Source organism: Acipenser ruthenus, chromosome 10 (genome assembly GCF_902713425.1).
Source record: "Acipenser ruthenus chromosome 10, fAciRut3.2 maternal haplotype, whole genome shotgun sequence".
NCBI classification, from domain to species: Eukaryota; Metazoa; Chordata; class Actinopteri; order Acipenseriformes; family Acipenseridae; genus Acipenser; species Acipenser ruthenus.
In genome coordinates this window covers 8162406-8185620 of record NC_081198.1, presented here as the reverse complement: position 1 = coordinate 8185620, position 23215 = coordinate 8162406, and the positions used below count along the sequence as shown (strand labels likewise).

Genomic DNA, 23215 nt, shown 5'->3' with positions numbered 1-23215 from the left:
GTATTTAAGTTGTAAGGATGCAAACGTTTTATTTTATTTTTTTGTCGCCAAAATAAAATCTGTTTTTTCTAGGGTTTCAATGTTTAACGTTTAACTTTGATTTTATAGGTCGTGGGATCTGAACAAAATCTGCTACAAATCGGGTGTCCCTGTCATCGAGAATGGAATGATTGAGAGGGTAAGTGTCCAAAGCCCTGCCTGCTATCTGGGGATGCTGTCCAAATCAGAACAATACAACAGAAAGTGTTGCATCTGTTAGAATCAGAAATATTTGTGCTGTTGTTGTAAACGTTAACTTGTAAACACTAACCCTGCACTGTGTTGATTTTCTCCAGATGATCGACAAGCTCTTTCCCTGCATGATTGTGACTCCTCTGGACTGTTTCTGGGAGGGAGCCAAACTCCAGGGTGGCTCTGCCTACCTTCCGTAAGTAACTATTTCACTCAATGAGATTCACTATATGGACAGCAGCTTTACCCTGTACATGTTTTGGTTGCATAGCCCATTGCCTTAAATTATTTTATTGTCAGACATCATTTAAAATGTTGTTTTTCTGAAAAAGGCTGTATCATTTGAATATAATTGGATAGGATTTGAGATTTGCAATCAAGTGAAATGTGTAGTGCTACAGTCTCCCATCTTGGCCACACACACACATCACCCTGCTGGGGTCTTTTCAGACAGAGTATAACCAGCTAATCCTACATTAGGTTTAAAACTGGTGACCTATCTTCTAGCCCTAAAACTAGAATGCTATCTATGGCTGTCTGGTGAGATCACCCAGCTGATCACCCATTTATTTCTAGCTGGTGGTCCTGCTTTCTGCTTTTCTTCACCTTGTTTTATAGACAGATATTCAGACCTCTAACAAGTGAGCCACACTGTCTCAGTGCCTGCTTTACCTCTCTCACACCTAGGCATAAGAACATAAGAAAGTTTACAAACGAGAGGAGGCCATTCAGCCCATCTTGCTCGTTTGGTTGTTAGTAGCTTATTGATCCCAGAATCTCATCAAGCAGCTTCTTGAAAGATCCCAGGGTGTCAGCTTCAACAACATTACTGCGGAGTTGGTTCCAGACTCCCACAGTTCTCTGTGTAATTTTCTGTTCTGAGTGCCCCTTTATCTAATCTCCATTTGTGACCCCTGGTCCTTGTTTCTTTTTTCAGGTTGAAAAGTCTTGGGTCGACATTGTCAATACCTTTTAGAATTTTGAATGCTTGAATCAGATCGCTGCGTAGTCTTCTTTGTTCAAGACTGAATGGATTCAATTATTTTAGCCTGTCTACATATGATATGCCTTTTAAACCCGGAATAATTCTGGTCGCTCTTCTTTGCACTCTTTCTAGAGCAGCAATATCCTTTTTGTAACGAGGTGACCAGAACTGAACACAATATTCTAGATGAGGTCTTACTAATGCATTGTAAAGTTTTAACATTATTTCCCTTGATTTAAATTCAACACTTTTCACTATATATCTGAGCATTTTGTTGGCCTTTTTTATAGCTTCCCCACATTGTCTGGATGAAGACATTTCTGAGTCAACTTAAACTCCTAGATCTTTTTCATAGATTCCTTCTTCAATTTCATTATCTCCCATATGGTATTTATAGTGGCCATTTTTATTGCCTGCATGCAGTACCTTACACTTTTCTGTATTACATGTCATTTGCCATGTGTCTGCCCAGTTCTGAATGCTGTCTATATCATTGTAGAGTGAGCAGCAGTGTAGAGTAGTGGTTAGGGCTCTGGACTCTTGACCGGAGGGTTGTGGGTTCAATCCCCAGTGGAGGACACTGCTGCTGTACCCTTGAGCAAGGTACTTTACCTAGATTGCTCCAGTAAAAACCCAATTGTATAAATGGGTAATTGTATGTAAAAAAAAAAAAAAAAATGTAGTTGTATATAAAAATAATGTGATATCTTGTAACAATTGTAACTCGCCCTGGATAAGGGTGTCTGCTAAGAAATAAATAATAATAATAATAATAATTGTGAATGACCTTTGCTGCTGCAACAGTGTTTGCTACTCCTCCTATTTTTGTGTCGTCTGCAAATTTAATAAGTTTGCTTGCTATACCAGAATCTAAGTCATTAATGTAGATTAGGAAGAGCAGAGGACCTAGTACTCCACTGGTTACCTCGCTCTGTTTTGAGGCTCTTCTAATTAGTACTTTCTGTTTTCTACATGTTAACCACTCCCTAATCCATGTGCATGCATTTCCTTGAATCCCTGCTGCGTTCAGTTTGAGAAGTAATCTTTTATGTGGGACTTTGTCAAAACCTTTCTGGAAATCTAAATGAACCACGTCATATGCTTTTACTAAATGAAAGAGGTCACTTTACTTCCTTGTACCTCAAACCCAGCCTAAACTGGATGAAAGCAGCTTGCTCCCCAATGCATACCTCCATCCGGTAACCACACACACACCGGAAACAGGTTGTTGCTTATACTGGCAGAGGGATTCGAACCCGTCCCCTTGCTGTTGCTGTGGAAGGCAAGAGCAATTTGGTGGTCAACCGGAGGGGGGGGGGGGGGGGGTCAAACAATGGTTAGCATTCTTTTAGTTTACGAGTGTGTGTCCATCAGTGAGGGATCCTATAGGGGGGCCCTGCTTTGTTAGCAACTGGTAACACCACTCATTCTCATGTTAATCACCGTTGCTCAAAGCTGTAAGTTGCCCAACAAATAAAACAGGCATTATTCATGCCACGGGCCTATAGAGAAAAAAAACTAGGAATAGAGTGGGCTGGATGACCCCCTTATATATATATATATATATATATATATATATATATATATATATATATATACATACATACATACATACATACATACATACATACATACATACATATACACATGTAAAAGGATTTTGTTTGTATGATTCAGCCGTGACTCGTCATTTGTCATTGATGGAATGAATGAAGATTAAACCAGAACTTGGAAAAAGAGGGTGATCTTATCTTATATTGAATCTTAACAAGATGAACCTTATCAGGGTTCAGACGAATGGCAAAAAATGTCAGGAAGAAAACTTTTTAGTTTGTTCATTTAAGATTGAAAAAATAGCCCTTCAAATCTATACGGCTTTTGTTTATTTTGTTGCCATTTGTTTTCTCCTTCTCTGGTCACTTCGTTTTTCAGGGGTTGAGTGGGGAGGGGGGTTGCTGGAGTGAATGTCCTCTCCAGCTTCCGCTTCAGTTCAGTCGAGTTTTTTTTCAGAGCAAAAAAGAGAGAGAGAGAGAGCAGAGAGAGAAAAAACTTTAGAGAACAAAGAGCAGCAATCTATGGAAAAACAAAAGGGCCTGGGCCGGCTCACTCAAGCAAAAAATAGCAGATAAAGGAGCCTCTCTTTGCAGACAGGAGCGGGGCCGCTTGGTATGTGGGAATCAGAAAGAAGCAGCTTTATTTGAAGCCACTCTTCATGAATTATTGGAGTGAGATTCTGCCCAGAGTTTGGACGCTTTTTTGTGTGTCTTTTTTTTCTCTCTACTCCCTGTTTTTTGGTGGCCGGCCGGGGGCGGCGGTCTTGTTAAAATACCCTTGTCATTCTTTTTTTTATAAAAATGACACCCTCTGTTTTATATCTCTTTAGCCATTAGGGGACAAAAGATGTCATGCTTCTTGAGCTGTTAAAAAAAAAAAAAGTAGTTTCAAACATTAAATATAAGTGTTACAGGTTCAGTTTCAAAAAGTGTGCATTTCCATACTTAGCATGCAGTCTGTTTTCCTCAATATGTATCTAAAACTCCCTTTAAAAAATATATCGGTAATTAGTACGAAATGCTGAATTTTATTTCCCTTGTTTAGTAACGTATGTGTTCAGCTTTTGCTGTTGGTAAATAATGAAAGTAAGAACTTGTACCATTGGATTGCTCAGTAGAGATGCAACACCTCATTCCCAGTGGGTTCCTGCCTCTTAGCAGTAATCATAGGGGGCATGGAAAGGTCAAGTCAACTTACCCCACCAAAGGGGTCACACTGCAAGGTTGCAAGTTATTAAACTTTGCTTCAGAAACGGCTGAAAATCCAATAATACAATACAAATAAAATAAAAGCAACTACCGAGCCAAACCTTTGTGGCATGTTGTCTGTACTGTAAGCATCCTGGCTCCCTCGTCTTCACGGCATTAACACTTCTTTTTTTCACTCTTTTTTATTGCAAGTCAGTGAAATGAGCTGAAGGGGGCAGGAGATGGAAGGGGAGGGGGTTGGTTTGGAAGGGGGGGGGGGTGGAGACAAATAAAATCAGTCATTGTAAGTGTGAGAGAAAAACCTACAAAAGGATATTTTACAGATGAAGAGATTAATGGTTTAACGTCCCCCCAGAAGAGAGCTGTAACTCGCAGGGAGAGAGAGAAGGGGGAGGGAGAATGGGAGACATCAAAGCTGCAGCCAGTTTTAGGAAAGACAGTGATAATGAGAGAGTGCAGCCCAGGTTGGCAGTGCCATAATCTAACTGTTTGCTGAGAAAGGAGGGAGGGGTTCATTACCAACATAATTGAACCCCACCAACACCCACCTTAGAAACAAACAGCGCTTAAAATAAGAAGCACCTGAAACTTTTGTTGGCATCTTTTCTTTCAGTTCAGACTTTGTTTGTGCAGGTGTGTATTTTAAAGTCACAGCAGCCTATCCTTTGGTAAAATAGTAAACACATAACAAAACTAGCCTGATGCATAAAATAGCAGTTTGCTAAATTCTATTTCATATTTATCTCTAGGGATTCCCATGTTGGGTTACTATAAATTAAACAATATAAAAGTACATCAGCCACCTAACCCAAGGTATATATTTTTTTGTTTGTTTTTTTTACTATTTGAATGCAATTTGATATTAAGGGAAGAAAATCTAAGTTAACACAGAATTCCCAGGCTAGTGACTGGAATTGGTTTATCAGCGCCCCTCTGCAGAATGACAAGCACGGCTGTTTTTTCTCTTCACCCCCCAGTGTGGTATCAAGATGTTTGAGAGCCAAAGGTAATCGTCACGACTCGATGCACAACGCTGAGAAATAGGAGCGAGCAGCCTGCCGATAGGGCTTACCCTGCATTGTTGCCCCGTGTAACAGGATAATATACGCTGCTTTACTCTGCATCTGGCACTGGCAATGAAGATTTAGCAAGGATGACCAAAACAACCGTTCTTGGGGTGCTGGGGCTGACATTCATATATTTTGAGTCGCCGCTGGGCAGGTTAGTTTAGTCTAATAAGAGCGAAAAGCAATTAAGATGGAAATACGTTGTTCCATTGTGGCACAGTAGGTTGAATGTATATGCATGAGGTTGGCAGTCTATAGGCCCTAGATTACATGTGGGATATTTGTTGTGCTATCTACAAGCCTAAATGAGACCCTCAGTTCTGTCAGAGAAAAGTCCCTGACTGTCTGTTTTTTTTGTTCTGCAGAGGGAAGCCAGATATCCAGTGGATGAACCTGGACCCAGTGCAGCTGATGGAGGAGCTGGGTCAGTTCACATCGCTCGAGGGCTTCCGTGAGATGCTGGAGAAGGCGCAGGTGGGCCACGCCTACATGAACCGACCATGTCTGGACCCAACTGACCCCGACTGCCCCGACAGTGCACCAAACAAAGTGCTGTGTGAGGTGAGTGAGCATCTACCACCTTTGGGTTCATTGTACCTAACAGGGACTTATTGAAATTAAAATGATTGTTTTTTAAATTCACTTTTAATTCCCCCCCCCCCCCCCCCCCCCCCCCCCCTTTTCCAGTGTCCTGACATTGCACAGGAGCTGCGCGGCGGCTGTCACGGCTTCTCCAAGAAATTCATGCACTGGCAGGAGGAGCTGATACTGGGCGGCAGGGCCAAAGACTCCCAGAACGCACTGCTCAGGTGAGTCACAGGAAAATCCTCTAGCAGGCCTGGGAGAGCTGGCCTTTTGACTCTAAATAACCTCACACAGCTGAGGAATTCCTTGCATGAGGGAGGTTCAGTTTCAACCTCTAACCTCTGCATAGGATTGGCCAATTAAACATGATGGACAGCCACATAAAGCTTGCTCTTATTTGTCAGTAAAAGTAAGGGTTATGGGGAAGGCAGACTATTGTAGCTATTTTTTTTTTAATAAAAACAAAATACTAATCATCATTTGAAAAAGGGAGGGATTTGAAAACACCATTTACAGAGTATTTTAGTAGAGTCATGTACCTGCGTGCTGGGCTTCTCTAAGTATTTTGAATTATTGTTTTAATTTAAAACCACTGTGAAAAGGAATAGAGTGGCAAAGTCTGTTCTTTGCCCAGATCTTGACCATGGCAAATCTCAGTGGAAGTGAAACCATCCCTTACTACGGGCCAATAAAACCCACAAACATCACTTTAAGATATGATTTATTATAATCTCATTCATCTTTTTTTTATTTTACCACCACAATTTTGTGCCATCTGTTTAAGTGTGTGAATTGAAGGCATACATTAACACATACAGGCACTATAAACTATTTAAATTATAAGAATACAAATAAAAGTATTGGTACTACTGCACTGTACATCATTAGCATATAACATATAACATACAAGTCATTATGAAAGCCTCATTGAACCTGTTCTACAGCTTGCACATATTTATTTATGCTGCTGTGTCCCCACAGTGCTGAAGCTCTCCAGACCATGTACCTCCTGATGAGCCCCAAGCAGCTTTATGAACACTTCAAGGATGACTACGACATCCATGACATTAACTGGAATGAGGAGAAGGCCACTGCCATTCTAGAGTCCTGGCAGAGGAAGTTTGTTGAGGTATAACTTTGTCTTTTCTTTCCCATAGCACCTATCTATCAGTCTTCAGTTTTAGAAGCATGTTTGTAAATGTGCTTACTATTGTAGTATATCTCGCTTATCAAAAAAGGGCATCGTTTTGGAAGGCAAAATGAAAAGGGTCTGCATTCTGCAGCCTGTTTCAAGAAACGTGACCGTGTCTTGTTTTTAATGAACACTGGACTAAGATCAAATCCTGGAACTTTGAGAACACAATGGATATTCTATATAATATTAATTTTGTGAACTGTGGACCTATGAGAGAATCATGGCTAACCCTGGAAGGACTATTAAACAGTGAAGCAACAGTGGAAATGTGGAGGAATGCTGAAAGGGATGAGTTTGTCCTGAAATCATGGATTTCATTTGTGGCTTCCCAAATTCTGTTCAGGTCAGAGCATATTCTTCTTTCTCTTGGAAACTCGATGGCAAACTCTCTTTGTTTTTACAATGAACTGTACACTGGTTACGCAGCAGCAGAGAGGAAAAAAATGGTGACTTTACTAGGTTTCAATGGGATTGCACCATACATCATGGTTCAGCATGAAGAGGCCTCTAACCAATTCACTGCATTCTAGCTGCAGTTTACCTGCTATGAAAAGGGGAGTCCCAGGGATAACAGAAGGCCTTGGAACAGTTTATCTGCCTGAATTCCATCAATCCTCAACTGCCTTGTAAATAGTCAGCCGAGGAGGCTACTGACAGACTCCGAGTTATAGGAACAAGCTGTTTTTGTGATAACTGACACCCTGCGCTGACTGAAGGCTAGGAGAGGGGGAGACCTGCATGGCTTGAGCCATGCCTGATCAGGAGGGAGAGAGGGAGGATAGCAAAAGATTAGGGGAAGGAAAGGGGAAGAGGGGAGTGTTGCAGAGAAAACAAATTATGTTTTTTCTTTCCCCCAAGATTGCCATTCTGTGTGGTGATGAAGTGGCTCGGGAGACCACGTGATCTAATTTGATCTCCCACCCTTGTGACCTTTGGCATCTGTGGTCATTATTTTGAAATTGTCAACCTTGGTTCACAGTACCTTGTTGTATATTGTTTATCTAAAACACATACAGTATTGTTTAAAAAACTATAATGACATAAAGACTATTTTATTATCAAATCTTATGTTTGGATGAAACATCATATATTTGTAAAGCACCTACTCTGTGCTTTTGGTTACACAATGAAGCATCATGCTAAAGTGTATTATGTACTCTCTGTCTTCCAGGTGGCTCATCAGAGCATCCTCCAAAACTCCTCTCAGAGTATCCATGCCTTCTCTACCACCACCCTCAACGACATCATGAAATCCTTCTCTGATGTTAGTGTAATCCGCGTGGCGGGCGGTTACCTACTTATGGTAAGTAATATTGCTGTTGAAGCCTAGCCAGCCATTATCAGATGTCTTATTTTGTAGTGTAGAGTACTTAAGACTTTATAATAACTCCCCCCTCCTCTCTTGCAGTTGGCATATGCCTGTGTGACCATGCTGCGCTGGGACTGTGCCAAGTCCCAGGGGGCAGTGGGGCTTGCTGGTGTCCTGTTGGTAGCGCTGTCTGTAGCGTCTGGTTTAGGGCTATGCTCTCTCCTAGGGATCTCCTTCAATGCAGCCACAACGCAGGTAAGAGAAACCTTGACAAATGTGGGCCTTGCAGCCCTCAGGTATACTGTGTTACATAGTATCCAGTATCTGATGCTCTTTCTTAATGACTTCTAGGTGCTTCCCTTCCTGGCTCTGGGGATCGGCGTGGACGACATGTTTCTGTTAGCCCATGCTTTCACTGAGACTGGCTACAACATCCCCTTTAAGGTGAGGTTCTTTATACTTCCTGATACACCTTTTACTCAAACCACCTTATACTGTTACACAGTGATGCCGGCCCATGACATATGGGTAAACAACTTTTTGTGCTTTGATTATTTTCTACAGGAGAGAACTGGGGAGTGCCTCAGGCGGACTGGAACAAGTGTGGCTCTAACCTCCATCAATAACATGATTGCCTTCTTCATGGCTGCTCTTGTTCCCATTCCAGCCCTGAGAGCTTTCTCCTTGCAGGTAATTGTTTATTCATTTTAGTTAAAAATGGTTACATCACTAGGTATTAATCCAAAATAGTGGGATTCTTAATAGAGCTCGTAGCTTCTGTTTTTACCTTATTCCGTTCCAAGCAGGTGGGAGGGTATATACAGTATATATATCACAGAGCCTGTTCTCCCTGGGTGGTCTGTAGTCTGATGACATAGAATATAATGTCAGCCTAAGGCAGGCATGTGTGAAGGGGGGGTGCTCCTTTATCTGCTACCTTGGGAGTCTCATTTACTCTGATTGTTTCTGTTTAATGTACAACTGAAAATCAGGTGTTTAATAATGTAATATTGCTGTCATAACACCCTATTATTGTCCCCCACAGGCTGCCATAGTTGTGGTCTTTAACTTTGCTATGGTTCTGCTCATCTTCCCGGCCATCTTGAGTCTGGACCTCCACCGACGAGAGGACAAGAGGCTTGATATTCTCTGCTGCTTCTACAGGTAACCACTGACATGGTTAAGAAGAAATGTTTTGCAATAAACAACAACTGATTTGAATGTTCTGAATTAAAACAAAAATCATTCCTAGCAAGTCATCTAACAGCTCTCGCTCTCTTCTCCTCTCTCCGTGCCAGCCCATGCTCTAACCGGGTGATCCAGATCCAGCCGCAGGAGTTTGCCGATGCCAACGATAACCACACCTACCCGGTCTCCACTTATAGTGGCCCCACCATCACCACCAGCACCCAGATCACCACTACGGTGCAGGCCTTCACGCAGTGCGATGCCTTGGGCCAGCACATCGTCACCATCCTGCCTCCCACATCCCAGATCTCCACAGGCCCCCCCTCTGTGCTGGTGCCTCCCAACCCAGACCCCTACGGCTCACAGCTTTTCACACCCTCCAGCTCCACCCGCGACCTCCTGGCCCAGGTGGATGAGTCCAAAGGGGGGCGTGAGTGTGTGCCTCTGCCCTTCTTCCGGTGGAACCTGTCTGACTTTGCCCGCGACAAGTATGCTCCACTGCTGCTCAAACCAGAAAGCAAGGTGATTGTTGTTGTCCTGTTCATGAGCCTCCTGGGGCTGAGCCTCTATGGCACTACAATGGTTCATGATGGCCTCTACCTGACTGACATTGTCCCTCGTGACACCAAGGAGTATGACTTTATCTCGGCTCAGTTCCAGTACTTCTCCTTCTACAACATGTACTTGGTGACTATGGGTGGCTTTGACTACCCCCGCTGCCAACGGCAGCTCCTACAGCTACACAACAGCTTCAAGTCTGTCAAATACGTGGTTCGTGACAACAACCAGCAGCTTCCCCGGATGTGGCTGCATTACTTCCAGGACTGGCTCCAAGGTAAGGCTTTTCAAATATGTTGTCCCGGTTTACAAAACTTACTGATTCTTTTGAATAGGTATGGGTGAAGTTTGGGATTTTGAAGTGTACAATAATTGATCTATCTACTTGTGAGAAGATAATATTTTATTTTAAAGCCTGCACATATTGATCTATTCTAAAATGTTCATTTTTGTTGACAGTTCTTTTTATGAGCTCTGAGAACAATTTGTATTTCTACCTGTAAATAGAATAAATATACTGTAGGTTATTTCTTAACTTGGTGTCATTCAGAATACAGCCCATTTTGTCCCGGCACAGTGTACCTCTCGTACACAAACCCTGTAGTCCGTTTGTGTGTGCTTGCCCTAGGGAGAGGGGTTGGAAGCGTGGTGAAAGTCTAGAGCTGTATGGTGGCCCCAGGGGGAGATGGGGGTTGGATGGAGGCTGCCACGGCCGTCATTTAGCCTCTCACTCAGGTTACAAGAGGAGAGCAATGGAGGGTTGTTCCTTTGTAGAAAAGGAGAGAGAGAGAGAGAAAGAGAGTGAAGGAGAGTAATTCCGTAAGCACTGGCTTACCCTGACATATTCCGGGGAGATCCCAGTAATTACAGAATTGCTGTGGAAATTGTTTACTGTTTCAGACTATATCATTTAGTGGAGAAAAAAAAAGTGATTGGGTTTTTTCATGACAGTTTTCCGTTTGGATACTTTTTGGGTCAATGTATTAATATATATTAGAAAGTCGTCATTGAAATTGTTTATGTGGGGAAAACAAAACAAATAACACCACTAATGCTGTGGTTTCCCAGTAACATATTATTGATCGAGACATTGGGACAGCTGCACGATCTGACCCTCCCCTTCTCTCACAGGTCTGCAGGCAGCATTCGATGCTGACTGGGCAGCAGGCAGGATCACCCGTGATAACTACCGCAATGGCACAGAGGATGGTGTACTGGCATATAAGCTGCTCGTCCAGACTGGCACTAAGAAGGAGCCATTCAACTACAGCCAGGTGTGTAAACCTTAACAGGGGAATGGCAGTGTCATTTAAAACGTGTTGAAATCAACGTTGCCCCAGTTTTGTTTGATTTCCTGCGATTTTAACTGTGTGTTATTCTGTATTCACATAGCTGACCACTAGGCGACTGGTAGATGAGGAAGGCTTGATCAACCCTGATACATTTTACATCTACCTGACGGTGTGGGTCAGTAATGATCCTCTTGGTTACGCAGCCTCCCAGGCTAACTTTGACCCCCACCCTCCTGAGTGGATCCACGACAAATATGATACAACGGGGGAGAACCTGCGCAGTAAGTACCTATACTAATGTACTTTCTGCTTCTTTTTCTAAAAAATAGGCGAAGCGTATGTAGACTGCCCTATAACGCTGTTTTTACTGCAGTGTGGAGCAGTAAAATTATGTTATTTTTATTTGTATTCTCTCTCTCCTTAGTTCCCATGGCTGAGCCACTGGAGTTTGCCCAGTTCCCATTCTACCTGAACGGTCTACGTGAGACCTCAGACTTCATTGAGGCCATCGAGAGTGTGCGCTCCATCTGTGATGATTTCTCCAAGAAGGGCATCCTCAACTACCCTAACGGCTACCCCTTCCTGTTCTGGGAGCAGTACATTGGCCTGCGCCACTGGTTCCTTCTCGCCATCAGCATTGTGCTGGCCTGCACCTTCCTGGTGTGCGCCATCCTCCTGCTGAACCCCTGGACAGCCGGCATCATCGTAAGTCTGGAGTTGCAAGAAAATAATATGTACAGTTGACCCTGTAATTTTTAGTATGTTTTCTCATAAGTTGCACTTTGGGTGGGCTGATCTGTTTTAGATGCTTATTAGGAAATGAAAGCATCTAGCATACAGAAAGGCAGTGGAGTCTTTACTCCAAATTGTCTTTGTCAAAATTCGAGTGAGAACGGTCGGCCCTCTCTCAGCCTTGGCCTGCAAAATCCATCCATCAGGTCTTGAAAGATGCAGTGTCAGGGGAGCGGTTTGGAAAGATTTCACAGTGGCTGGTGTGGCCTCGGCTAGCCAGGGGAGGGTGAGCAATCCCTAAGAACACAGGCTCACATTCTCAGGAGTTTTTACAATATGAGAAAAGTTTAGTTCTTTGTATTTTTATCAACAGGTTTTGATTAATAACAATATCCCTCCTTCCACTTAGCCCCCTTTCCATATTTTACTCAGTAATAATAATAATAATAATAATAATAATAATAATAATAATAGTAACATTTAAAAGCTAAATACTAATTAAATTGAACTAAAGTTAGCGCCTTTATTGCAACACTAGCTGGTTACAGCATTTTTTTGGGCCAGTTGAAGCTCTTGTAAAACACTTTTTAAAATGTCTCATTTAAGCATGACCAGTTAGGACCCCTGGTGACATCAGGGCTGTTGTAATACTGTAGTTGTTGTTAGAAGGATAGCGACAATTAAAAACTAGAAAATAAAATCAAACAAATGTTTAAAAAGTATGGTAACTATAATTCAGTCAGAGGGAGCAGAACCTCACAGTTTGTGAGGTCTATTTGCCCTTATTCTGAAAATGTCAGCCATTTCATGAAAGAGAAAGGGGGGGGGTGTGGGGGGGGGTTGTTTAGAAACCTGGGAGGCCCAGCTGTAATTCAATGCTGTGCAGATGATAGTGGCATCCTGAATGTTTGGCTACTGCTAATGCACCTCTTCTGTGTGCAGGCCTGAGACAGCTTCACTCAGGCCTGTAGTGATTTCCATGTAAATAGGCCCTGAGAGGCAGAGATAAAGAACTGAAGGGAGGACTATAAACACAGTTCAGGGCCTGGCTTTCATTTCTGCTTTCTAGTTTTACAATTACTGATTCAGAAGCACCTCCCCTTCTCACACACACTACACATTAACGCTAACAGAGCTGTAACTCAGGCCCCCCTCCCCCCTTTGATTTTAAGGTCATTGTAGTGAAGTAGTGACCACATTTGCTCCCCTGGACACTTTCTAAAGTGGGAGGCATGGCTACATCAAAGACAGTTAGTTTTTTTCTGTTTAGTGTTATTTAATATAAACTCCCTGTGGGATTGGGTATGTTGTTGAGTTTTGAAAAAGTTGATGTGGCCTGTTTTGCTGATTGCTGATGTTTCACTACAGATTTGTTATTACTGCTGTTTAAAAAAAAGAGGCAAATAATGTAATTTTTGGCTTTCTTCGAATTAGTTATTAAGTCTAAGAAAATACGCTTTTGTTTTGTGAGTTTGTTAACCTTCTCTCTGCCTCCCCAGGTGTTCATTCTGGCCATGATGACGGTTGAGCTCTTTGGAATCATGGGATTGATCGGTATTAAGCTGAGCGCTATCCCCGTTGTAATCCTGATCGCGTCTGTGGGGATCGGCGTGGAGTTCACCGTCCACGTAGCACTGGTACATTCACACTTCACTTATGTTTATGTTATGTAATTATATCCTATCGTAAAGTGATACCAACATTTTTTATTTTCTTACATAAACAGTTTTGACAAGAAAATAGCAAAATGTACGCAGTAAAACTAGTATAGACAACCACAAAACCACTATATATTGTAATTTATTGCGTGTTGTTTCTCCAACCCTGCAGGGCTTTTTGACGGCTATCGGCAACAGGAATCTCCGCTCCACGGTGGCACTGGAACACATGTTTGCCCCTGTAGTAGATGGCGCCATCTCCACTCTTCTGGGTGTGCTGATGCTGGCTGGGTCCGAGTTTGACTTCATCATGAGGTAGGGCTCCGTCTTTTTGCTTTTAGCAAAGGAACAATCTGATGTTCTGTTGAAAGCAATTTGCAGTTTGCAGGGCAGTTTTGTTGAGCTGTCTGGGTAAGCAGGCTGGCAGAAAGTGGAGGTGGGAACTGGATTTACCCACCTGTCCCTGCCACTCCATCTCCCCTCCCCTCCACAATGCTCGACAAATGGAGAGAACTTTAGCAGTTAACAGCAGCTGCTCGTAAAATAATGAAACCTCTATAGGGAAGTGAACCACACACATACTCCTTTTCACACAAATTTGTTTGTGCAGCTAGCAAAGTGAGTGCCTGAAACACCTTTTTCAGATTTTCCTATCAGGATAACCTCAAACGTTCCCAGTTAGAATGGTTTACCCAGTTGTCTAGGTTGGAATTTGCACCAGAATAAAGAAAAAACACATAAAAAAGAAAAATGAACGCTTTAAAATGAAATGAGCTCAGCTGAGACAGACCACAGCCTTGAGATCAACCTCAAAAAATTCTGTCTCAGAAAAGTGCTTACTTACAGAATATTGCTTCAAAAATAAATACATTGAGGGTGGCTTCTTGGCAGATTTGTCAAGCTTTCTCAGAGTGATTGACTCAGGTTAGATGGTAAAGTGATAAGATTTTTTTTATATAGAAAGGGAAACAAAACATGAGATAGAAAGAAAGATGAGGCAAGGGCAGGAGCGAGAGAGAGCGAGCGAGATAGTGAGAGAAAGATAACGCTACAAGCCAGGGCATTCATTCTGGGTGGTCCTGTTTAGACATGGAGAAAATAGTCCCTCTAGCAGGGGAATAGCATAAATACATTGTTGTAAACATTTCCTCTCGGTGGCACATAGAATAAACAGCTGATCAAGCTCAGCGGCTCGATTCTGAGCAAACCCCCTCCCCTCCAACCTTCAGCTCCGAATGGAAAAGATTACAGTTTATATAAACAGAATTCCTAATACTCAGCCTCCTTTGGAGGTCTGGCCCGGCCGGGGCCCACGGATAGTTTTGCTTTTTTCCCCCTTAAATAAATCACGCTTCATTTTCAGAATGTTGACTTAGTAAAATAAACAAGTGAATTTTTTTTTTGTTTTTTTACACACTGGATAGTTACAGAAGACGGGCCTCTCTCTGTGTAAATAGAGGGAAGTGGATGCTGGCAATTTCAGAGCGGCTGTTTCATCTTTTGTTTCTTCAACTGGGACATAAAAATAAAAATAAGTGTATCAAAAAAGTATTTCATCATGTGGCAGTTCATTTTTTCAATTTCTTCATTCAAACAAAAATAAGGATTTGAATTTTAATGAAATAAGCGGAACCGTTAAGATGAACAAAGTGTTTTTACTTGTGTATGTATGCGTATAAATACAAAGAATAATCAGTGAAGCCAAAAGAAAAGCTGAAAGCTGTATGGTGGAATTTGGGACTGTATGGTTTTGTTAATGAGGCAGAGAGAGCTAAAGGAAGGAGTTGAAATGAATGAAGGAAAGAGAATGTGTGTGGGGGGGGGAGGGGTGGTCCCTGTAGCTCCATCCCCAGCTACATTGCGTGACTTTCCCCTTCTCAGAGAATTCCAACCTGGACCTCTCCTGCTTATCTTAGTGCTACCTTGTTAAATAAACAGTAGGGCCTGCTGAGCCTAACTGGGGTCTGGGGCTGAACATCAGAGCCTCTCACAAAGAGGAGGGACCACAGGCAAGAGACGGGAGGTCCACTAAAACAAACTGCTGGTGCGCAGCTGGAATTGAGCTCAAGAGAAAAAAAAAAAAACACTGGGATAATTTTAATTTTTTTTTTTTTGGGGGGGGGGGAGCAACTGCCTTTTACTGTTGATCTGTGTTGCATTGCGTTCAGCACACTGGATTTGCATTGGGTGGACCAGATAGCATTTAAGGCCATGCACCATAGAGTTAAGCAAGAGCGAGGATGGTGAAGCTGCTGTTCGGGGAATAGAAAAATAATCACTTTATAGAAAAGAAAGCAAGACTTTGAAAGATTAGTTCTGTATTTTAAAATGGTGTGAAAATAAAATAAAGAAGTTGTCTCTAAGACTGGGTCTTTGCACAGAGGGGACTCTGTTCACGAGATTTTCAGAAAGCTGCTAATGGTGCGAGCGCCCCAAGATAAACCGGGTAAAGATGGTTAAACTCTCAATTGCACCTGGGTAAACAGATAGCCTCACCGTCTGAGGAGACAAAGTCAAACAAGCGAACAGGCGGCAGTTTCCATTACGTTGGCAGGGGGAAATCTTAGTACCAGATGTGTTCAACATGTAGCTTCATTTCTTCTTTTAGTTTTTTTCGAGCCCCAAAAGGGTGTTGCTTGTGAGCTTCGGTGTGCTATGGACAGGGTTTAGATCAGTTACTCACAGGCTGGTGGCCCTGTGGAAACTTAGGTTAGGATTGCCTTTGTTGCTTTTGTGTCATACTCACAGAATACTCACAGAATTATAAAAGGTTAATCCTTTTAAAGAATGGCTGCAAATTAATATCAATTCCACAGGAATATCGTGCACTGTATTTGTATGTGTCTGTCAGTCAGCTCTTACCTCTTACTGTCTGGACCACAGCTGGAGTAGTAGGCGGCTGTCTCCTCTTCCATCTAAACATTTGAAAAGAGCTCTCTAATTTTGGTTTGCCCCGTACACTGCTTAGCCCACACAGACACCACCACCCAAACTACCACCTCCAAAATTATGGGCTTCACAAGCCCAACAAGAGACAATCCTGAAGTTACCCAAGTTTGGGATCAGCGTGGAGTGGGCAGCAGTGTGGAGTAGTGGTTAGGGCTCTGGACTCTTGACCGGAGGGTCGTGGGTTCAGTCCCAGGTGGGGGACACTGCTGCTGTACCCTTGAGCCAAGGTACTTTACCTAGATTGCTCCAGTAAAAACCCAACTGGGTAATTGTATGTAAAAAAATAATAATAATAATAATAATAATAATGTGATATCTTGTAACAATTGTAAGTCGTCCTGGATAAGGGCATCTGCTAAGAAATAAATAATAAAATACTGACCAAAAACTTTTCTCACTAACTGTATATTAAATGGCCTTTTAACTAATTGCTTTTCTACTGATTCTCTGGCGCGTTGCTAAATGTAAAAGACCATCCACTTGGTTTTGAAGGTGTGCCACTTAAAAATAAAACACTTAAACCAGTTCCCAGTGAGCTCCATTTCCTGTCAAGGCAGAGGTTTAATATTGCAGTCTATTAGCTGTCAGATTATTGATATGGGATTATTGTCAACGCCCTGGTGCTAGAAGATAAACAATCCCTGCCTAATGGGTGACTGATTCGGGCCAGGCCCTTTGGGATGGGGATTTCTATAAACAATGAGAAACACAGACCCTCTCTGGGAGACATGGAACACCGCGTTCGTGCTACTGATCCGAGGAAGAACATTATTCATAATGTGAGGAGTATCAAATGCCATTTAATTGTAATATAAAGAGAATTAAACCCAATATGTGAAATATAGTTAGTGTGCAGTGCTGTTTAAGGCATTTCCTTTAACTATGTTGTAACTGCAGTTTCATCCTTGAACTTACATTGATGGAGACAAATTGAAGAAGTTCACCCAGAATTAGCAAGTCTGCAGATGCCTGCTGCTGTGTCGGATAGGAGCAACATAGCATTAGACAGTTTATTAAAAGTTGTCTTAAGTTAGCAGGGGCCAAAAAAGAGAAAGGTGTTGTTTTTAGTAGGCTGTGGTTAACACAGACAGGGGAGGGGTGAATGTTTTTGGTGTGTAGTATCTATACGCTAATGTAAACACACATTTTCAGGAAGTGGCGGTCCTGTGGTGATAGATGAGGGCTCCCTAAGGGAAATGAAATGCTGTGGATTTCTAGCTGAGGAATTTTTTCATCTTGACACTGAGCCAAACAAAGAAAAAAGGAAAGAAAGACAAATTAAACATTTAACTGCAGCAAAAGATGTAAGATTAAGAATGTACAGGGCATCCAAACTACAGTAACATTGTAGTAAGTGAAATGAAACTAAAACTGCTGGACCATTCTGGAAAACAAAAAAACAAAATCTGCCCTCAGAAGTATGGTAATTTAACTAATAATATAGTTTATTAAAAAATATGAGCAATTACTAGCTCTAATAATTTTCTTTTTTCTACCCCCCCCCAGGTATTTCTTTGCAGTTCTGACCATCTTAACTGTGTTGGGCCTACTAAACGGACTAGTTCTGCTCCCTGTACTGCTATCGGTCATTGGCCCACCTGCTGAGGTCACACCAGCAGATAATGGTAGCCGTTTACCCACGCCTTCCCCAGAGCCAATGCCCCCTCCCATGAACCACCATGGTCTCTACACAGGGCGCTACCCTCCAGGCCGGCGCCACCACGCCTTCTCTGAGTCGTCGGACTCCGAATACTACTCTGAGACAACCACCACGTCGGGCCTTGGGGATGAGGAGTACCAGTACTGTGACCAAAGTGCATATATCATCCCTCCCGCCAATGCACCCCCCTCCCACATCCTTCTGGAGGCCAGCAAGAACCCCAGCTTCCCCAAACTCACGGTATGCAGCAGAGAGCTCTCTGTCTTTCTCTATCACTCTTTCTGTCTCCCACTGTCAGGTTTAAAAATCATTTTGTATACTAAACAACAGCTTCTCAACGCACTTTACAGATAATCAACACCCCATTTGCAATAAAACAGGGCTATAGAATAATCCTACACCTACATATTCTGCAGATACTTCATTGTTTTGAGGTCATTAAAGCTTCTCTCTACACCTTTTCTGCAGATTGTAAAGCCGTACAAAGAGGGCCAGGACATCCCTGCCAAAAAGGAAACCTTAAACACACCAGTACAGCCCACTGTGAACTCTGTCAGCTCTCAGATAGCAAGGCAGGACAACAAGCAGGACTTTCAGCAGGACCAAGGGCCAAGGAGGCAACATTTGCCTAGTGACAGACCCCAAGGGCCAGGAAGGACTAATTACTCTGGCCCCAGGCCTCAATACAGCAACAGACCCCACTATCCTAGGACTACGTTGCCTGCGTATGGCGCAGCAACCAGGGTACCGGGGTCTAATAGCGCTGTTACCATGGTGACTGCCACCGCCTCGGTGACGGTCGCTGTGCACCCCAGTGTGCCGGGGTCATTCAGGGGTTACACACATGAGGGCTTTGAGGACTGTGAATCCGACTGCTTCAAGGAAACACTTCCACCTTCTTACACGGCCTCTGAGAAAAGGACTGACTCCTCCAAGACAGAGACCTCGGAGCTCCAGGACCTTGATTGTGAAAGAACGAGCAGAGGCGCCTCGACTAGGCACTAGGTCAGTACAAAAACTGAAAGAACCCTTTAGTTTAAAGAGATACAGTAGCAGCAGCAATGGAAACATACAGATACAAATGTGTTACTGCCGTTTTACAAATGAAATAGAACATGAAATAGCGCTACAGTGTGAATCAGAATACACAAGTCTATACATTTCAGTTGCTTTAATAAGACTTAAGGTCTTCAGAATGTTGTTCGGCAGGATCAACCAGTAGCAAGGAAGGGCAGTCTGACAACAGTTTGTTTATACTTACTTTTTATTTGAGCCATTGTGTGCAGCAGTTTTAGGCAGCCAATATATATATATATATATATAAAATCAGGATTCTTACAATAGCGCTTTTTTGAAGGGCGTTATTGTAAACAGGTGAGCACTCTGATATCATCTTCAGTTTCTACTCTGCCAGTATAAACTGTGTTTAAAATATGATTTGTCTAACTTTTTTTTTTTTTTTTTTTTACAGGTGTCCCACTTAGTCAAAGACAGCTAAACCTTCTTGTCTGGAATACATCTCTGACTGCACAAGGGACAATGTGGCCCCCAACCCTGCTCTATGTACTGTAAATAGATCTCAGACAGACAAGAGAATTTATTTTAAAATATTAAGTTCTTGTTTTTTTTTTTTAAATGAAAAAATATATATTAAATTATTATTAATATATATATATATATATATATATATATATATATATATATATATATATATATATATATATATATATATATATATATTAATAATAAAAAAGAGGGAAAAAGCTATTTAAGAGTACTGTATAACTTGTGTATTCTATTATGTAAAAAAAAAAAGTCAGATATTGTATAAGGAGGTAGGAGCTACCCTCCCGTTTATAATAAAGAGATGTATTTTATGTAAAAAAAGAAAATAAGAAAAGTCAATTGGTGTAATGACAATACTTTATTGACAAATAAATGGTCAGTGTGTTGTTTGCTGCTACTCTGAAAAAAATGCAGTTTCATTTGCCTTGAAAATATGCATTACCCCCCCCCCCCTTTTTTTTTTTTTTTTTTAAAGAAAAGCAAACAGATGAATTACCCTCAATGGTCATGAAATGTTGTGACAGAGCGGCCAGTGACAGGCTTTTACAGTGACCAGCATATGTTCAGCGACCTTAGTCTTTTCTTAATGTTTTAAAAAGCAAATGATGCTGTTTCATTCCACGTTCTCTTTTTGTTTCTTCTCTATGCAATGCAAGGTCCGCACCCAGCAAACTGCTCAGACCTTGTTCGCATTTTATGTTTCCAAACCAGCATGAACACTAAACTTAGCATTATGGCCTTTCATTTTTCATGGACCAGGGTACACCGTGTGACCTGATGTATGTTTGGTGACTTGGTTAGTTTATCATTTACACACAATACATTCATACTGGTAAGTCTTTTAAAATAATGCCTATGGATTCAAATGGAATATCTGTTATTCCTAACATACAGCACATTAACAAATTATAAACTAAACAAATTATATTCCATTTTATGTCAAATGATTTTGTGGCCATTATTTTACAATCTTAACTCTTTACTGCCCCACCCACCCACAAAGCATTAAATCTGTATTGAAAAGTGGAAAAATAAAAACACATTTTGAACTAACAGTGAGGTCAAGATAACAGAACTTGTCCATGCTGCCACAAACATTGTAGCGTGCAGGTTGCTTTTTATTAAAGGACACTTTATTGATTTTAATTCTAGCTTTGTTTTACTTTACTTAGAAATGTTGAGTAGCACAAAAAAAAAATACATTTTATCATTTACACACAGTCCCCTTGGCTTCTGTAAAGTTTTGAGTGTTTGAGAGAGCTGGTAAAGGTGTCTAATATCCAATATCTAATATTCAAAGTGTTTGAATTTAATATCGGCACTCAAATGATTCAAAACATTGCTACAAGATTAGGAGATTGAAAGCAGCTAGAAAATGTCTTTTGTTTTGTTTTGTTTTGCTCCTTGCCTCTCTTAATGACTGTTATAGACCTATAGACTTACATGTCTATCTTTGTATTACTTGAATAAGCTGTCAGTTAAGGAATTTTAAAGTGTGTCTCGTGTAAGCTGTACGTTGGGTAAAGTTTGTATTTTGTCAGCTACAGGTGTAATATGTTGTATACCCTTATGTTTTGACAAATGCTATGTTCACCTGGAATTTTTGCTTTTTAAAAAGGGAATTTGAACTCTTAAAGAGAGGGGTCTTGTTAACGCTCTTGAGGTCTTATTTACAAAGCATTTGTGTGGCTTGTAAATGCACTGTAGCTCTATGCATTGACAACTGTGCAGATGTTTGATGAATAAGTCCCTTGGTCGGGGAGCTTTTATAGTTTTTGCCAAGAAGATTCCCTTTCATTTCAGCTACAATGGGGCAAGGGTGCTCTCCATAGCTTTGTTAAAAGACAGTTTAGACCTCATTGCAAGCCAGTTTTATAATTGTATTTCTACCTTTATTTTATTTTTACTTTGTCGTTTAATAAGGAATAATTCAGTATTGGTCACATCACTGCCAATTTAAATGCAGGGAAAATGTGTATAATTTAAATGGCAGCTTCTGTTCTTTTTGTATAAAAGTGTGAAACAGTGAGTAAAAAAAAAAAAAAAAGCTACTGTAGATTCTGGAAGAGAATGAACAACAGAAAATTATATCCACTCCATCAAACATCAGAAATGTAATTATTTGTGGGAGAGGGAATTGGAGGCTGCAGTGGGTTGTAGTTTTATTTCATATGTTTGTTATGCCATATAAATTATTTATATAAAATTTTTATTTTTGTAGTTTGTACAGAAGTTAGCCATCTGACTGAAGTTTTATTTTTAAAGAGTAAAAATATATATTATATATAATTATATCTATTTGTTGCTGTTTTTTTCAGGGGGGGAGGGGGGAGGGGGGGTGGGAGGTGGAAAGGGGGTTGGTGGGGTGGGCGTTTTATGATCTGATCACCCTTTCTGAAATACTTGTACACTTGGAAAATGAAGGAGAGGTAGAGCGATCTAGCTGTCTGTTTCTTTCTTGCCTTTCCTTCTTCATGTCATAGTTTTAAGTGTTTTTTTGTCAATGTCTAAAACACTGACTGAAACTGTGTTACAGAAAGTTCATATGTGACCATCCTTGTCCTGCACCCTTATAGGAGCTGAACTAACAAAATAAATTGAATGATACAAAAAAGAAAAATGCTTTGGGCTATTGTTTTACAAGTCTTGTTTTCTGCAAATCTATACACGCATTCACAGTCAAATTATTTGTACAGATGACCTTGAGACATCCTGTTACTATATAGTTAAAAATGTAGACATCCTGTTTTAGTCTAGATTAAATAACTTTACAACAGTATGATGTTCACGTGAGTTATACAGTCAACAGTTACATATCATGTAGCAATTGTTACAAGTCATATAACAATTAATAACCAGAAGGATGTGAATAAGACCCATATACGGAGGTCATGTGACCTCCCCCCTCCGTGTCTTCAAAACCCCTCTAACAACTAGAAACACTGTTTTTGATTGTTATCAACCCCTTTTATCTTAAACAAACACATTCTTCAGTTGGTAAAAGGTACAACAGACATGCAGAGTTAATGGCTTGGTGTAGGACTGTCTGGCAGCAGGCTGGTCATGGTCACCACATTCACCTCCCCTTGGGCCGCCTCCTTAGCTTGTGATATAGCCAACACTTGGGCCTTTTCCCAACCCATTGTTCTGGCTGTAAAACCATCATATCCAAATAGCAGGGCCGTCAATAAAGATGAAAGGGATGCTTCCCACAACAGCATCTCACGTGTCAACCACCTCAGCCTCGTCTGAAACTGATACTGGGTACTCTTTAACTGTCCTCACCTGCGTGTGTGGTGGGGGGAGGGGGCAGAATAAAAAAAACTCAGCGGTTAAAGCACTGAGGTAAAATGCTGGGTTTTTTTTCAGATCAATCCAAACCTTATGGGTTATTCTATCATGAATTAAACGATTTGGATGAGCAAAAAAATACACCAGTTATTTGTGAGCAGTTGTCCAACTATTGGAGCTCAAGCAA

At 41.4% G+C, this 23215-nt stretch overlaps 1 protein-coding gene across 3 annotated transcripts in view; it reads left to right on the top strand.

The window, feature by feature from the left end:
- ptch2 (patched 2) overlaps positions 1-19832 on the top strand; it is a 30584-nt gene extending 10752 nt beyond the window's left edge. Inside the window, exons 4-22 of one of the 3 annotated variants that reach the window (XM_034005175.3) lie at positions 109-178; positions 336-427; positions 5411-5606; positions 5733-5854; positions 6612-6759; positions 7997-8128; positions 8234-8389; positions 8486-8578; positions 8699-8824; positions 9180-9298; positions 9433-10157; positions 11012-11154; positions 11273-11453; positions 11597-11877; positions 13404-13541; positions 13735-13877; positions 18018-18411; positions 18640-19176; positions 19643-19832. In XM_034005175.3, the coding sequence (XP_033861066.3) occupies positions 109-178; positions 336-427; positions 5411-5606; positions 5733-5854; positions 6612-6759; positions 7997-8128; positions 8234-8389; positions 8486-8578; positions 8699-8824; positions 9180-9298; positions 9433-10157; positions 11012-11154; positions 11273-11453; positions 11597-11877; positions 13404-13541; positions 13735-13877; positions 18018-18411; positions 18640-19176 (3796 nt within the window). In that variant the 3' untranslated portion in view covers positions 19643-19832. Of the gene's footprint in view, positions 1-108; positions 179-335; positions 428-1168; positions 2518-5410; positions 5607-5732; positions 5855-6611; positions 6760-7996; positions 8129-8233; positions 8390-8485; positions 8579-8698; positions 8825-9179; positions 9299-9432; positions 10158-11011; positions 11155-11272; positions 11454-11596; positions 11878-13403; positions 13542-13734; positions 13878-18017; positions 18412-18639; positions 19177-19642 lie in introns of those variants that run through there. The other 2 variants (XM_059031657.1, XM_059031658.1) reach the window with 2 other exon arrangements.
- Positions 19833-23215: the final 3383 nt, after the last annotated feature.